The 16,219-nt window shown below is 52.5% G+C and overlaps 1 protein-coding gene across 1 annotated transcript in view; it reads left to right on the top strand.

Annotated features, from left to right (window-relative positions):
• Positions 1 to 14,786, top strand: part of POLR1A (RNA polymerase I subunit A) — a 75,340-nt gene extending 60,554 nt beyond the window's left edge. Inside the window, exons 25-34 of the mRNA XM_047068918.1 lie at positions 1,084 to 1,251; positions 2,176 to 2,311; positions 2,792 to 2,949; positions 7,806 to 7,932; positions 9,486 to 9,596; positions 10,179 to 10,478; positions 11,319 to 11,519; positions 12,653 to 12,770; positions 13,265 to 13,429; positions 13,804 to 14,786. Of these exons, the coding sequence (XP_046924874.1) occupies positions 1,084 to 1,251; positions 2,176 to 2,311; positions 2,792 to 2,949; positions 7,806 to 7,932; positions 9,486 to 9,596; positions 10,179 to 10,478; positions 11,319 to 11,519; positions 12,653 to 12,770; positions 13,265 to 13,429; positions 13,804 to 13,904 (1,585 nt within the window). The 3' untranslated portion in view covers positions 13,905 to 14,786. The remainder of the gene's footprint in view (positions 1 to 1,083; positions 1,252 to 2,175; positions 2,312 to 2,791; positions 2,950 to 7,805; positions 7,933 to 9,485; positions 9,597 to 10,178; positions 10,479 to 11,318; positions 11,520 to 12,652; positions 12,771 to 13,264; positions 13,430 to 13,803) is intronic.
• Positions 14,787 to 16,219: the final 1,433 nt, after the last annotated feature.

Genomic DNA, 16,219 nt, shown 5'->3' with positions numbered 1-16,219 from the left:
TTATCTAGTCAGGCCTCAGAGAGGCCCGGTCAGAGTTAGAATTATGCTGGGTTATCACAGCTGCCGGCAGGGCTTTCCCTGAAAGAGTGAGACCCTGATGCCCTGTCCCCTTCACCCTTCTCCCTGCAGCTCAGGACACTGGCTGTGTACCTTCAGAAGAACGGGCAGTGCCGTATTGGGAGTGGGGAGAGATGAACCCTGGAGCAGGGGGGCATCATTTGGGTTTGCAGGACCAAGATGGGGAGGTGATTCCGCCTCAGTGGCATTCACAGGGGACCTGTTAGCAGGCAGCAAGCTCTGGGTGAATCTCTAAAGTTCTGGAGGTATTTGAAGGTTCTTTTCTGTCAGGAAGACTGATAGGTACTCAGACCTCACTGGTTTGAAGTAACTGGGAGAGACGACATGGCGGGTTAGAGGAAGTCTCACTTTTAAAAGGAACTTGCTTGGAAATGTAGCGTTACTACTTTTTCTGCGTTCACATGTACGTCCAGTTAGTCTTCCTGTGTCAAGCCCTTCCTGGTTCCATGTGCTGGGGAAATACAATGTTCCTGTGACTGTTCTAAAAGGAAGAATGGTTAATACATCACAAAACTGTATAGCGTGCGCACTTCCCATGTGGCCTGGAGTCATTTGCACCGAATAAGATAGCAATCCCCCCCTTCTTCCCCCACCCCATACACCCATAAGGGTTCAGTGGACACCTTCCTAGTTCATACAGGGGGAGAAAAGAATCGAAGGAAAACGTGAAGAGCGAGCTCAGAAATACTCACTGCTTTGGGGACTCACGGTAACTGGTGCAGAGTGGGAACTTGGTGTTCTCGGAGCAAACACGAACAGTCCGAGCATGGATGTCTAGCACTTCAGCCACCCAGCTGAGATCTGTACTGCATAATTTAGGACATCCCAGGGTCACTAGCAGGATTTGAAGGATTAGGAGGATCATTTGCCTAGGGAAAACAAGCCCAGAAAGAGGGAGAGCTAATACTCCATGCACCCTGGCTTTGGGTGGTGTTGACAGCTCCTAACAGACAGACAGGTGGTGTCTGTGTTCCTAGCCGTGCCCCCCTCTCTACCCCATTCCAGGCTGAGGACCCTGCTGCAGCTCAAGTGGCAGCGCTCGCTATGTGATCCGGGTGAGGCCGTGGGCCTACTGGCTGCCCAGAGCATTGGGGAGCCCTCCACACAGATGACCCTGAACACTTTCCACTTTGCTGGCAGAGGCGAGATGAATGTCACTCTGGGCATTCCGAGGTACAGGGCTACATGGGTGCATAGCGTGGGATCTTTCCTAAGCCCACTCCCGGGGAGGAAGTCATTCAGTGGGGGGCGGGGCGGGGGGCGTCTTATCCAAAATGGCGATTAGAGTTGGACTTCCTGGAGCCCAACTGGTTTCTATGGTTGGATCAGTGCCCAAGCCTCTTGGAATCTCTCTTTATCCCTCTGCCAACTCCTGTATCCGTGACCTGGGACACTTGTGAAGCTACACTTCTGGGGTCGGGACTCAGGAGCAGAGGTTGTTAACAAGCCACATGCACTTGGCTGCCTAACTCTGGGGGCAGCAATCACCTAGAATGTAACCCACAGTGGCCCTTCCGGTACATGTACACATCTGTAGGGTAATGGCCACTGGACAAGAGGAAAGAGTGGGAGACTCACTTGCATTGAATGCCTGACCTTGCCACTTTTTAGCAGAGAGACTGGGGTTCCTCAACTTCCCTAACCTCAGGATCCTTGACCTGTGGAAGGGCGGAGGCCAGGGCCCACCCTGCAGTTGGACCATGTGGGCTGACAACTCAGGGGCAAGGCCAGGAGCATCATGGTGCCTGCATCCAGTAGGAGCACTATAGGTGATAACTTTATCATCCTTGCATCTCTCATTTGTTCCATAAGCTCTTAGTAAGCACCCACTGTATGTAAGGCACAGGTGATAGGAAACAAGAATAATACTAGCCTGTCCTTGAGGAGCCCGTGCTCCTATGGAGAAAATTGATAGGAGGGTCACTTGCTGTCACTCACTGGGCCAGAGCTGGGACTTTCTGATCCAGCGTACTTCCTTGCAATATCCCAAGGCTTCTCAGATCCCAGAAGAGCTGTAATATCTTGATAAGAAAGGCCTCGCAAAAATAGGGAATCTGGGTACCTCTTACGATTAGATGTGCCCATGTTCTGTGACAGGTTGAGGGAGATTCTCATGGTGGCCAGTGCCAACATCAAGACGCCCATGATGAGCGTGCCCGTGTTCAACACCAAGAAAGCACTGAAGAGAGTAAAAAGCCTGAAGAAGCAGCTCACCAGAGTGTGCTTAGGGGAGGTAATGGTCTCTTGGACCTGGCTAAGTGGGTGGAGGCATTTTCCTGCATCTTCCATCTCTGAAGAACAGATTTGCTGACCATTGAGACCCTGGGTTCAGACTCACATGAATGAGGGAGAAGCTTTCTCTGCCAGGTGCTGAGCAGGGAGGGATGAACCAGTAAGCTTTAGAAGTAATCCCATCAGTTTATAGCTTTTTCGCATGCCTTAAAAATAAAAATGCTTTCTGCGATAACTTACTAGCCCCGCTGGAGTCCGCTCCCTGCAGCCTTGGGCCATCCTCTGGAGCTGACCCACCAGCCATGGGCACCTGTCCCCCGAGGATTCACACTGGCAGAACTCAGTGGGGTTCCTTTGGGGTTTGGGCCTGTGGTCCCTCCCCCTCTCCCCCTAAACCCTTGGATTTCCCAAAACCATGACTGTCATGCACAGTCCCCTGGGACTCAGGCAAGTTAGGCTCTCTCTGTCCCTCTGGTTCAAGGTGTTGGAGAAAATTGATGTCCAGGAATCCTTCTGTATCGGAGAAAAACGGGACAAGTTTCAGGTGTATCAGTTGCGGTTTCAGTTCCTGCCACGTGCACATTACCAGCAGGAGAAGTGCCTGAGACCTGAGGACATCCTGCACTTCATGGAAACGAGGTTAGCACTCAGGCCGCATTTGTTGTTTGACTTTGTCATTGCCCTTGAGTGCTCCAGGCTGTAGGACTCCTGGAGATTGGCTGCATTTCTCTAAATGGATCCTTCAAGCGCAGTGTTTGGGAAAACAGCAGGCCCTGTAGCCTAATTTGGAAACCTCACTGCTAATCTGGCCTGTGGGTGTGATTGCATTAACCACGCACCACTCCGTGAAAACTTGCCTTCTCTCTGGTTGATGAGTCTTGACGTCTTGGGTTTGGAGGCTTTAAGACATGGAAGTATAGGTACCGGAAGGAGGAGGGAGTCCCATCACAGGGTACCACTGTAAGGTCAGACTAGCACATGGTGTTGGTTTTTGACATGATGTTCCAGGCAGCATAATGTTGTTCCCAATACATTTCTAGTCTGTGTAATAATGAGCAGTATACTGATAGCATGCTGCTTTTAAACCCCAATTCTAAGCTGGGGTTACCTGCAACTTCTTATAGAGAAATTCTGGTTCCCTTCTGGTAGGGAGAATGAACATTCTTTTTTTCTCAAGTGCAAGTTAGTGCTGGACACTTGAAAAGCACAGGCTACCACACTGAGTACCCAGGAGTAGGATGGTCGACACATTGGGGATGGGGTAGGCCAGGAAGAGCCAGCGAAGCACTTTTGACTCACCAGCGGACCCTAGATCATGCTGTGCAAACTCAAATGGTTGCAGGGCCCAGCAGGAAACAGGCCAGTGAAGAAGGCCGGGAGGTCTCTGGCAGGCTGGAGAGTACAGAACCTGCCTCAGGACAGGCATGTGGGCCACAGTGGCCCGATCTCCTAATTAAAAAAAACAAAAAGCCTCTTTCCCTGTTTTTTTTCTGTCTTTGGCTGTTTAGTTGCTTGTTGATGCTTTTATAAATAAGCCTCTTAGTTTTTAAATATCAGCAACTAATTCATACATTTTCAAAAGCTTGGTGACGCCCAAATAGATCCCATCTCAGCAGGATTTGGTCACAGACCACCAACCACTGCCTCTAATCTAGACCAGTTCTCAGATCTTCCTGGAGTCTCCCCAAAATGGAGAATCAATGGGGCAGAGTGGAAGCAGAGTTCACTGCTTTCAGTCATCCCACCAACCTTTACTGAGCAACGCCCACACTGGGTGTAGTGTGGCCAGGAGAGAGCGGCTGTTCTGCCACTGGCCCTCTTCTCTCTGACCTGAAGATGTGAGCTGGCCTCAGGCCAGCCCTCTAAACATGTGGTGTTCAGGACAGTGGGTATCGTGATAGATGGGCTTGGATGTGAAGTCATCCCCTTGGAAAGGGGCCACCACTGGGCAAATCCTGCCCCAATTTACATGAGCCCGGATGAAATTGTTGCAATTTACATGAGCCCAGGTGAAGTTGTCACAATTTACATGAGCCCAAGTGAAGTTGTCGCTGTCTGGGCCTTGGGGAATACGTGCATCACCATCCACATGGGTGAAGAAGGTTCCTTTTACCAGGCAGACCCAGTGCTCTCAAGACGCTGGGCCATGTCACAAGAGACGTGTCTCCAGCCTGCCGGCTCATTAATTAACAGGGAGGAACAGAACTCCCAAGTGCGCCGCATGTTTGTGCTGGCCAGGCAGCCCTTTTCTGAGAAATGGGAATTAGGATCACATGGCCTCTTGAGACTTGTCAAGAGCAGGCGAAGCTGGATAGTGTGCCCTGTTTCTATTCACCTAGGGCTTTGCCTGCTGAGCAGGTAGGTCAGCATGAGGCATGTACCAGGCTGTGCTTAGAGTTCTTTCTACTTCTGTTATCTTGGAGAATTGAAAAATTCATCGCCTTTAAACAATTTTTTTCTTGATGAGGGCCAGCCCTGGCTTCTTACCAGCAGCCAAGTACTTTTTCAGCTCCTAGTTTGTATTTTGCTTGTGCACTTGAAAAGCTGTGATAAACAAAGCCATGTGCAGTAGCTCTTGGTGGAGCTACTCTGACTCGAGCACATCGGGCCAAAAATAAGAGAAGGAGCAATGTGTGAACTGGGGTGTGCTTTGGACAGTGCTTGACAGGCTTGGGCAGCGTAGCAAGCACAATGAGACCTCTTACGGACCACGAGGCAACGTGAGTGTGTGCTCTCAAAGAGTGACACCCCCCCGCCCCTGCAGGAAACCTTTCTCCTTCCTTTCTCCCTTCCCTCCCCCACCTCCTCCACCTCTGTTTCTCTCTCTTCTCCCCTACCCTCCCTCCCATCCCATCTCTTCTCCCAACTATTAGCTCATGAGACTATTTGATAATAGATTGGAGAAGAGAAAGAGACACAGAGGCATTTGTCTAGATGGCAGTGTGTATGCATTGAAGGTTCTGTAAATATTTTTACTGACACCTGTCACTTTGGATGTTTGTATAAGCTATCTGGGCAGTCGGCCGGGGGCGGTGAAGTCACAAGAGCACCAAGCCTGGAGTCGGGTGGAAGTTCTGGCCTCCTGTCCCCAGCCATGAAACGACCAAGCTAGAGTGTGCAATTACAGCTTCTGGGAGTCAGACTTTGCAATCAGCAGGTGGCGGAGCAGTTGCCAGGCACTCCTGGAAACAGCCAAGGGTCATATTCTCTGTTTGCAATTATTTATGTGGGATGGGCGGTGTCTCTGCAGCCTACCCATCCTGTTCCCTTTTGGTTGCCACATTCTGACAAATAGCAAAACCTTCACAGGACAGTCATTGTGCGCCTTCAGTTCCCTAGCTCGTGGCAAAATCACAGAGGGGCAAACTTGTTTGCACCCACAGGAGAACTCTGGCGTACTGGTAACATGTCTACCACTTGTCAGGGTGCATTCAGCTTTCTCAATTTCTCACCTGTTCTCCCGCAGTCTTGTTCACTGGAAGAGGCAGTTTAGGCAGAAAGGATGCCCAGCAAGGGGGGATTAAGGAAGGTCTCCGTGGGGACTTTCATCTGCACTTAGACCCAGCCTTGAGGGGTGGATGCAACTCCGGCAGGTAGCAAAGGGGTTGGAGAAATTGCTGGCAAAGCGAGCCCAGAGGATGAACCGGGGGTGGGGGGGGGGGGGCGGGGAGCAGATGGGTAGTTGGGGTTGGGGCCAATTATGGAGGACTGGAGGGAGGAGCCTCGGAGGGGCGACATGGCTGCAAAGCCACTGGTCTAGAGAGTCTGAGGAGTCAGAGCAGCAGCCCCGAAGCAGCGGGAGGCGACGAGCAGTGGTCATAGCGCTTTCCACACCCCCATCCCATCTCGTTTCCTCTCCTCTCTGCAGTGGGCTCAGGTCGCAGTGGACATGTCCCACCATGCAGACGAGATTAAGGCCTTCCTCCTGGGTCTCTGGCTGGATCCAGATTTGAACCAGAGCCTGGCATTCCAGAAACTTCTCTTTTGCCCCCTCTTCTCAGTTAGATTGTATCTTCTCAAGTCAAGCCTGGCCTTCCCTCATCAGTCCCTGCTGGTCCCCATCCCCAGCACCTGGCAACCAGGTTCTTCCCTGGATTGGTGGGTGAGGAGCCTTTTTTCTGCCAAGGGCAGAAACCTCAGCAAAACCATAAACTTTAAAAAGTTAAAAAAAAAAAAAAATGAGGAGGGAGAACAATAGTCTTTTGCTCTTAATAAGAAAAATAGTAAAGGGGCACCTGGGTGACTCAGTCGGTTAAGCGTCCAACTTCAGCTCAGGTCATGATCTCACGGTTTGTGAGTTCGAGCCCCACATCAGGCTGTGTGCTGACAGCTCGGAACCTGGAGCCTGCTTCGGGTTGTGTCTCCCTCTCTATGTTCCTCCCCTGCTCGCTCTCTCTCTCTCTCTCTCTCTCTCTCTCAAAAATAAAGATTAAAAAAAAAAGTTAAAAAAAAAAAGAAGAATAGTAAATATTTGCCTGCTTCTTAAGACCCCACTCCTGTATTTTCACCCTTGCTTTGCTCCCAGGGCACATGATACGCACATTATAGGTGCTGAGACAGTACAGGATGGTGGCTGGCTGGCTGGGGGACCTGATCCTTAATATAATTAAAAGCAGTCCATTTTAGCATGCTGTTCTGGCCTGAAGAGGAAGAAAGGCAAGAAGGAGATAATGTGAAAAATAAGAGCAGGGTTGGGGGAGGGAGGGGTGCAGGGAGGCAGGGCAAGGCCTTAAGGGAGCTTAAAAATAGAAAACTCAGGAGGAAGAGGCAAAGGGCCAAGAAAGGCCCCAGGCTCTGCTTCAAGTTGGTTCTTTTAAATTGGTCTGGTTCCAACTTGTCGACATGATTTATTGCCACAAAGTAAGTTATCAGTGCCTTTAAAACTCTGATGAACTCTTGCACATCTTAGCTCTTCCATCAAATTGTTGGGGCTCATACCCCAAGGAGACAGGAGCTGTCAGGCCTGTGCTGCACCACTTTCTGGAGATGCTGCAGGGGCAGGCAGGGGATGGTCCTAGTCCTGGCTGGACTCCCCTCCTGCCGGAGAGTCTGCTGTCCTTTTCAGACTCTGGCCACAGCAGCGCTAGCAACTTTGACTTACGGAACACCCACTCTGCCAGGCCTCGTGACAGTTATTGGACAGGGGGTTGTTTCTAATCCTTAAAACAAGACTGCACGATGCATATTCATACCCACATTTTACAGATAAGGGAGTTAAGGCTCCAGAGACTGTCATGCTTAAAGTCACGCACCTGAGGAGTGGCAGGACATGTGTGCAGACCAGGCCTGGTGGGCTGTGGAGCAGTGCTCTGTCTGTGCCCTTTAGAAACCGCAAGAGGGGGATAGGAGACGCTGTATCTCTGTCTCATGTGTAAATCCCCGATGCCCCCTTAGATGGCTGTGAGATCCTTGGGCAGAACATCCTACACCCGCAAGGAGGGGAGAGTAGAGATGCTCATATTGAATGGGGCTGTGTGGCTTTCTTCTCATTTTAGATTCTTTAAAATTCTGATGGAATCCATCAGAAAGAAGAACAATAAAGCCTCAGCTTTCAGAAGCGTAAACACTCGGAGAGCTACCCAGCGGGATCTAGACAACACTGGGGACTCAGAGAGGAACCGGGTGAGTGAGTCCCCCAGGGGCCCCTCTAGGACCAGCACAGGGAGGGTCCCAGGCTGAGAAGCCCATAGGGTGGCTGTTGGCTTAGTCTTCTCCCCTGAAAAAGCTCTGGGGTTGTTTTCAGCACTCCTGAAGCCCCTTCCTGGATTTGGCCCATATCTCCCTGTACCTCTCCATTTACCTGCTGTGCCAATAGGGTCACGGGGGTGCTGCCAGACAGCAGGTCTGGCTGGCACTGGGTGAAGGCACATGGTCGTCTATCTGTCTCCTCTCAAGGACCACTCTGTGAGTGATTTTTATCCTGAGGACAGGCTGAAAGTATTGGTACCTGCTGGGCTTTGGAATTCTTTTTCTGGTTTCATGTTGCTCTGCCTTTGACTTCCCTGGGCCAGATGAACCGAGGCCCACAGAGCACTGGCAGGAATTAGAAGAGGCGTTTTGAAGCAGGAAAGTTGGGCTGCTGTAATAAAAAAAAGGAAGGAGTCAGGGAAAAGCTACTAGGGGCAAAATAGTCCAGGAATGGTGACAACCTCATCTGCAAGGAGACCCAGGGGTAGTGTGGGGACAGGTCCCCTACTGTCATCTGAGCCAACAGCAGCTTGTAGGGCTATATAGCAATAGCTGTGCCAATGCGGCCAACCTGTGGGGGCACTGGCGGCAGAGGGTCGCAGTGAAGACTTAGTAGGGCCTTAAGGTAGACCAGCGAGAATGCTAGATCTCTGGCCTGGGAAGTCTACCAGTTGGCTAACTCAAGCACAGATGGGTATAGGTGGTCTTTGAAAGGTTACTCCGTTTATCCTTAAGTCACCCAGAAGAAGACTATAAGAAACTAGGAGCCAAGGTCAGTAGAGAAAGGTATAAATGTTTGGTTTTTAAAATGCTTAATAGCCCACCAAGATAATCCTTTCTCTTCATCTCCATCTAGAACAAAAATATTTGGAACAAAATTTTATACCATTTTCTTTTAATGACTTGGAAAGCCTGGTCCCTTTTCTGAAATTTTTTTTCTTACTTTTTTTTTTTTTTAATTTTTTTTTTAATGTTTTTTTTAATTTTTGAGAGAGAGAGAGAGAGAGCATACAGGGAAAGGGCAGAGAAGGAGACACAGAATCTGAAGCAGGCTCCAAGCTCTGAGCTGTCAGCACAGAGCCCGACGTGGGGCCTGAACTCACAAACCGTGAGATCATGACCTGAGCTGAAGTCGGGAGCTCAACTGACTGAGCCACCAGGCGCCCCCCTTTTCTGAAAATTTTTTAAATGCAAGGTTTTACAGGTGGTACATGTGACAATGAAGCTTGAAGAGAAGGAGACAGGGAGTGCAGGGCTGTCCCAGAGCAGGGACTGGATGGACAGGGTGGCCAGGTGGAAGGGTAGGTAGGTAGATGGGTGGTTGGGAGGGTGCCAGGTGGAGGTATAATGAATGGATGCATAGATAGGCAGGTGGGTGGCTGGGTGGGTGAGTGAGCTGAAAAGGAGGATGGGTGGGTAGATAGATGGATTCACCAAGCACTCGGTTTTGGAGCCAGTCTTTTTTCTTCCTTGTCCCCAAACCACAGGGAGAGCAGGAGGGTGATGAGGAAGAGGAGGGGCACATTGTGGATGCTGAAGCCGAGGAGGGAGACGCTGACGCCTCTGATACCAAGCGCAAGAAGAAACAAGAGGAGGAGGTGAGGGGACTGGCCAAGGTGAAGGGGCTATGGTCATATCCATCCTGTGTCACACCTGCAGGATTATTGCTCACCACATATGGCCACACCTTTGCTATCCTGCTGGAACCCATTAGGAACCCTGGGACAAGTCTGGCCTGCCCAGCACACTTGTCGATGAAGAAGATGAAGTTCACAGGGCAGGATTGGGCAGGGGCCATCCCAGGACTGTCCTTCGGCTCTGGATGGAATCAGATTCAGGGACCCAGAGGCTTTTGCAAGGAGCTGAAGTCAGGCTGCCTCTTGTTTTTTACAGTGAAAATATACCAAAACCAGTCTTGCCATGACTGCTGCTGGGACAAAGGGCAGATTAGAGGGGCTAAGGAAATTGACAGGCAAGAGAGAGCCCAAGGAGGGTGGAAGAGTGTTAGGAGTTGGGACTGAGAGGCCACCATTCCCAGGGGAAGGGCCAACGGGAGAGAGGAGGAAGCAGCCCAGGGCAGGCCTGGTAGGCCTCTACAGGGGTGCTTGTTCTGCAGGCACAGTCCAGACAGATGGGAGGGAGGGGCCAGGTGACACAGACTGCACTCTATCCCCTGCCAGGTCGATTATGAGAGCGAAGAGGACGAGGTTGGGGAGGAGAACGACAACGAGGATATGCAGGAGGAAGGGCATGGCCCCGGGGAAGGTGCCGAGAAGGCCCAGGAGCAGGATGAAGAGGTGGGCTCAGGCCCCGAGGAGGACTCGGCCCCTGCCGCCCCCCTCACACAGCCCCGGAAATCCACCCGCGTCAGGGAGCCCCAGGGAGCCGAGGCCGTGGAGCGCCGTGCGCAGGCCGTGCGCGAGTCCCACCCGTTCATAGAGGACTACCAGTACGACACCGAGGAGAGCTTGTGGTGCCAGGTCAGTGCCCACTGCCCAGCTCCTCCCCACGCGGGCCGGGTGGCGTGCGGGGCCTGTGGCAGTCGGTTGCAATCTCCTTATGATCTCAGATCCCTTAAAGAATCTGGTGACCACCGTGGCCCCACTGCCTCAAATCACTGCCCCACACATTTGACTCAAACCCCTAGCGAGCCAGTACTTTCGGACTCGTCAAGAACAGTGTGTGTCTGCGGGTCTGATGGGCCAGGCCCTGGAGTGGAGGCACTTCTAAGCATCCCCCCATTCCGTCTTCAGTCCTACCGAGTGGACGGATGTCAGAGTTGCAGAGGCAAGCAGGAGCGCGCCGCTTCCCCACCCCCGTGGCCTGTGGTCTGCAACGGCAGGGTGCACCGTTCCCTCCAAGGCTGGGTGGTCAGGATGCCTTCGCTCCTACACATGGGCTGATGTTTTTGACCTTCACTTTGACCCAGTCCAGTGGCTCCCAAACGGCAATGTAGATAAGAGTCATTGAGCAGGTTACACACAAAACGATGAGTGTGACACTTTGTGGTGATCGAAAGTCTATCAAGGGCACTGTTGAGCAGACACAATTTTTACCAGCATCTGTGAAGGTGTCGCTCTACTGCTGTCATCTTCGCCTGGGTGACTGGAGATGGCTGCTCTGTGTGGTTGGTTAAGGCACCCAGTGTTCGCCTGTGCAGACCCAGCCAATCTGCCCCAGCAGAACCGCCTGTCCCCAGCCAAGGTGTTTACTACACAGGCTTTGAAGGCCTCACCCAGGGAGCCAGTTGGGGGCCCTCTGCCTCCTTCTCAGGGCCAGGGGCAGCCCCTTCCCTGATGCAACCCTCCTTCCTCTTGCAGGTGACAGTGAAGCTCCCTCTGATGAAGATCAACTTTGACATGAGCTCCCTGGTAGTGTCCTTGGCCCAGGGCACCGTCGTCTACGCGACAAAGGGCATCACGAGGTGCCTCCTAAATGAAACCACCAATAAGAAGAACGAGAAGGAGCTTGTCTTAAACACAGAAGGAATCAACTTGCCAGAGCTGTTCAAGTATGCCGAGGTGTGCGCCCTCTCCAGGTTGTCTGCTGGCCGGGACGAGGTCCTCACACTGACTCAGGGGCTGGCCACGGGGAGGCGAGGCTCCAACCATGTTACCCGGGGCCTCTTCTTGGGATGCACTGTGCATGTTAGCCTACTTAAGACTTCCGGTAACTTTATCTCACCCACACTTTCTTGGAGTAGTTTGGCTAGAATTTTTTTCTCCTTGAAATTAATATGTCTCCAAAGTAGATTTGTAAGATGTAGTTTGTGGAGTCGCTGGCCTGAGAGCTGCTCATTTTATCTGGGGAAGGTGGCCCTGGGAGCAGAGGTGGCTCAGACCAGCCTGCCGGTGCCTGGTGCTGGCAAACGCCTGTGTGCTGTGCCCCACCTGCTCCACCAGCACGTCTGTCATCCTTCTGGGCTGTTTCTTCATTCTTCTGCTTCATTGTGTCTCCGAGAACCTTCTGAGGTGCTCTCAGCCCCTGGGCACAAGTGTTTCCCCAAAGAATACTGAGGTGTCGGGACCCCTGTAGCCCACCACCCTCCCCAGTGTGCACCCAGCTCACAAATCTCTCCCTACCTGGAACACTTCTCCCACAGCAGCTGCCTTGCAGAGGCCCGCCTCCAGGCCCGCCTGGAGCCTTTCACTGGGTGCCTCCCAAGGACAGGGCAGGGTGGGCTCGTACCTCCTGAGAGCCAGCCACCAACAAGGCAGACTCTGTCATGCCTGGGAGGGTTGTTTAAACAAGGCCAAAGTCTCCACCATCTCCTGTGGGGACAAGCTGCCATAGTGCAGAGCCGCCTTGGGCCCCTGATGAGCTGGGCCCCCGTGGAGCTGCCCTGTCACTGCCCCATGTGCCCTGGAGACAAGTTTAAGTGTCATTGCTGGAGAACGTCCCTCACCTACCAAGGGAAGCCTCCATCCTAGGAGACAAGTCTATCTGTTAAATAAATAAGAAAATAGCTTCTTCTGGCCAACCTGCACCTCTGCTTACACTCTGTCCTTTTGCTACTCCTGGGCCACCTTTCAGTCACTTCGTTGTCGGCTCTGCTTGACTGCCAGACAAGGAGCGAGCTCGGCCAGTGTGGGTCTTGCCTGAAGAAGGGAGCAGAAAGCCAGGCCCCCGCACTCAGTCTCTACCCCCTTTCTAGGTTCTGGACTTAAGCCGCCTCTATTCCAACGACATCCACGCCATGGCCAACACGTATGGCATCGAGGCCGCGCTGCGGGTGATTGAGAAGGAAATCAAGGACGTGTTTGCTGTGTATGGTAAGAGGAGCCACAGACAACACTCAGAAGATCCCAGCATGTTGGGCCTGCTCTGTAGGAGACCAACACATGGGTGCAGTGAGCATGTGGCCTGTGGGAGACCCCGAGAGTGACCAGGGAGGACAGGTTTCAGTACTGTCATTGGGGCCTCTCTACCTGTTTCTCCTCTGGCCTCTGAGGAAACTCCTGTCTGATGAATGGACCCCAGCCTGCCTGCCTTCAGGGTTTTAGGTCCCAAGTGAAATAGTGCTGTGAGGTTCTCATGTCCTGCAAGTCTGGAGTCTGTTTCCTGGGCTACTGGACAGACGTGGAGAGTGGGCTGGACTGATTGTGGTCTGGGATGGGGAGGGGGCTGAGTGAGTAGATGACCGAGCTTGAAATGGAGCCCTGGGGTCTACATCTGAGCCTATGTGCTGGCTCGTGTCAGGTGATGCTGCTGCAACTGTCCTCTTGTCATTGTGTAATCTTTCCTGATGTTACTGCCAATGTGACAGGCATTGAGGTTGATCCCCGCCATCTCTCCCTGGTTGCCGACTATATGTGCTTCGAGGGCGTGTACAAGCCATTGAATCGCTTTGGGATCCGGTCAAACTCCTCCCCTCTGCAGCAAATGACATTTGAAACCAGCTTCCAGTTTCTGAAGCAGGCCACCATGATGGGTCAGTGCATGGGCAGGTGCCCTTGGTCTTCCCTCTCCTAAATCTGCTCTGGGCAAATAGGCTTGCTCCCCGGGCACCTTTCCACATGCCTCCCACACAAGTGAGATGTTGGAATCTCACTGAGGAAGCAACTGGGGAGGGTGGGCAGCAGATGGGGATGCTGCCTCTGCCTTTTGAAGGAAAGGGAGAAGGCTCTGCCTCTCTTTCTGTAAGCAGTGCTCCCTCACATAACCTCATCAGAACTCAGCTTCCTGCTGGCCTCTGAGGTGGCTCATCTGCCCAGCCTCCATGTTGATCGCCCGCCACCCCCAGACCCCTTACATCACCCCCAGCTTCCCTCTCAACCACCTAACAAGATCTCTTGTGTCTCCCAGGATCGCATGATGAGCTGAGGTCCCCTTCAGCCTGCATCGTGGTTGGGAAAGTTGTCAGAGGCGGGACAGGCCTATTCGAGCTCAAGCAGCCCCTGAGATAGTAGCCACCGCAGCACCATCTGCCCAGCCTACAGGATGGCCAGGAGGACCCAGGTGAGGGCCTGGCCTGCCCTTCACTTGAGAGGCCTGGGAGAACAGAGTCCAGGGTGGTTCAAAGTGACCATGTAGGGCACAGCAGAGATGTAGGGGGTGCAAAAAGCAGCTGGCCTCCACTCGACCAGCTTCACCTGGAAAGTGGGAGCCTTCCTTGTCCTTGCCCTTCCCCATCTCACACCATGAATAAGGTTCACTGAGTCCCCTCAATCCTTCCGAGGTGGCCAGGCCTTCCCCTGCGTGGCACCTCCAGAGCAGGGAGGTGAAGTCCTGTTGCTGGGAGCTCACCTAACTGCAGGCAGGACTTCTGAGGGCTCTGGAGGACCAGGAACTGGGAGCCTGCCACCCTATGGCCTGCCCCTCCCAGCTGCACCGGTTCCTAGGGGCACGGTTCCCGTAGAGTGTCCACCCAAGACCTTTTGCCTGGGCCAAGCCCACACCTCTGCCCACCCAACTTCTGTACCCGGGGCTGGGCCCCAACAGCTCAGCCCCACACGTAGAACCCCAAGTCGCCAGCCAAGCTGTTTGGACAAGTTGCCTGGCTTATCTTTCCTGGCTCTGCTCTCGGCCCATCGTTAAGGCCTGCATCCCTCTCTGCGGGCTCTGCTTCATCTGGGCCGTCCAGCCTCCCCTGACCTCTGGCACCACAGCAAGGGGCCCTGGCATGAACAGAAAAGTCAGAGGACTTGTACAAAGGCTTTGTAAATCCAGAGGCTATTTCTATTTTTGTCTAATGTTATTCCAACTCAGGCTGAGTAATAAACATCACTGGAACTAGCTGTTGGGAGGGGAAAAAATTAAAAAGACTTGTTTTTTTTTTTGTTTTTTCCCTTGGTTTGTGGTTTCTACATTTGTGATTTGAGAGCCCAGGACTGGGATTTCTCAGCACAGTCACATCTTGGTCCCTTCTGTTCTTGTTAGAGGATGTGGGGGAGAGCTCAGCCCCTGCAGCCTCCCACTCTGACCCCAGCCAGCCCCTGCTCTGTCCCCCTTTCCAGAGCCAGCTTCTGGCCCTGCAATCAGAAGAGTGGAAGCCAGTGAGAAGGACCTTTGTGTGGCAGGTGGGAAAGGATGCCTTGCTCGGGGAGCATGACCATGCCGCTCCACCAGACACACCCACCCTTTGCCTCCTGCGCCCACACTAGGGAAAGTGGCAGAAGCAGTTTACTAGGGCTTGGGTACAGAGGAATAAGCACAGCTTGTGAGGGACACAGGAAAAACGGCCACAGTGGAATCCTGTGCCACAGGTTACGGCATGTGTTCTTGGCGTTGTGGGTCAATTCACTACTTGGTGATTTCCACTCGTACTAGAATTGTGGGAGAGGGTCCTCAGGGCTCAAGATAACCCGTTGGACAAATGAGCACATGTTGTGTGGCCCCACGGCTCAGCTTAAGCCGGTAGGTTCCGTGGCTCAGCCCCACCCAGGCGCTGAAGATACAAAAGTGAAGGAGCAAGCCCAGAATATAGACAGGGCATAGACCATGCACACTGAAGTTAGACTCTTGGCTTGTGTTGGGAGGTGAGGTGATGGCCCCCTGCCCTTCCTGCCCCATCCATCCATACAATTCCTGGACACCTGTGTTTTCCATGTGTTTCTTTTCCAGGATACACCTGCTTTGTAAGCAGACATTCCAGAGTTTGCACATCATGGTGGGCCAGGAATCCTCTGGCTCCCCTTATGGCATCACACACTCACTGATTCTGTCAGAAGCCTCCTCGAGGGGGGCTCCTTTGCTGTTTAAGATGGCATATTCTTTTGGGCTGGAGGAGAGAGGGCGCAAATGAGCAAGGGGCAGAGAGAGAGAGAATTATGTGTCTGAGTCAGGAAGAAAACGTGTGGGTGAAGCACCTAATCCCATTCCCAGCCTGGATCTTAACTGTCCTTTCTCTCCATGGTCCTCGTCCCAAAATATATGTACAAAACATAGGTAGGCTTCTTCCAGGCCTCACTGGTCCCTGTCAGGGCTCTTCCAGCCCATAACTCTGGTAAACCACTCCGAGAAAGGTTGTCTCCTTCATGTGTGCCCCTCCCAGACAAGGCTCTGGGTTGTTTTGTTTTAATCTGGGAAAAATAACATAAAATTCACCCTCTTAACCATTTTTAAGCATGTAATTCAATGGCATTAAGGAGTTAACATTGTTAACAGGACCATCCTCCATCCACACAGGGCTTCACTCTTGCAAAACTGAAACTCTGTCACCATTAAACATGAACTCCCTATTCCTTTGGTGACCACTTGCCCCTCACGGCCACCATTCTGT

This window comes from Lynx rufus, unplaced genomic scaffold, assembly GCF_022079265.1.
Source record: "Lynx rufus isolate CCGP_SWC_20201006 ecotype Redwood Valley unplaced genomic scaffold, mLynRuf1.p SCAF_8, whole genome shotgun sequence".
Taxonomy (NCBI): Eukaryota; Metazoa; Chordata; class Mammalia; order Carnivora; family Felidae; genus Lynx; species Lynx rufus.
The sequence above is the reverse complement of the archived record's forward strand: the minus strand, read 5'-3'. Positions and strand labels throughout refer to the sequence as shown.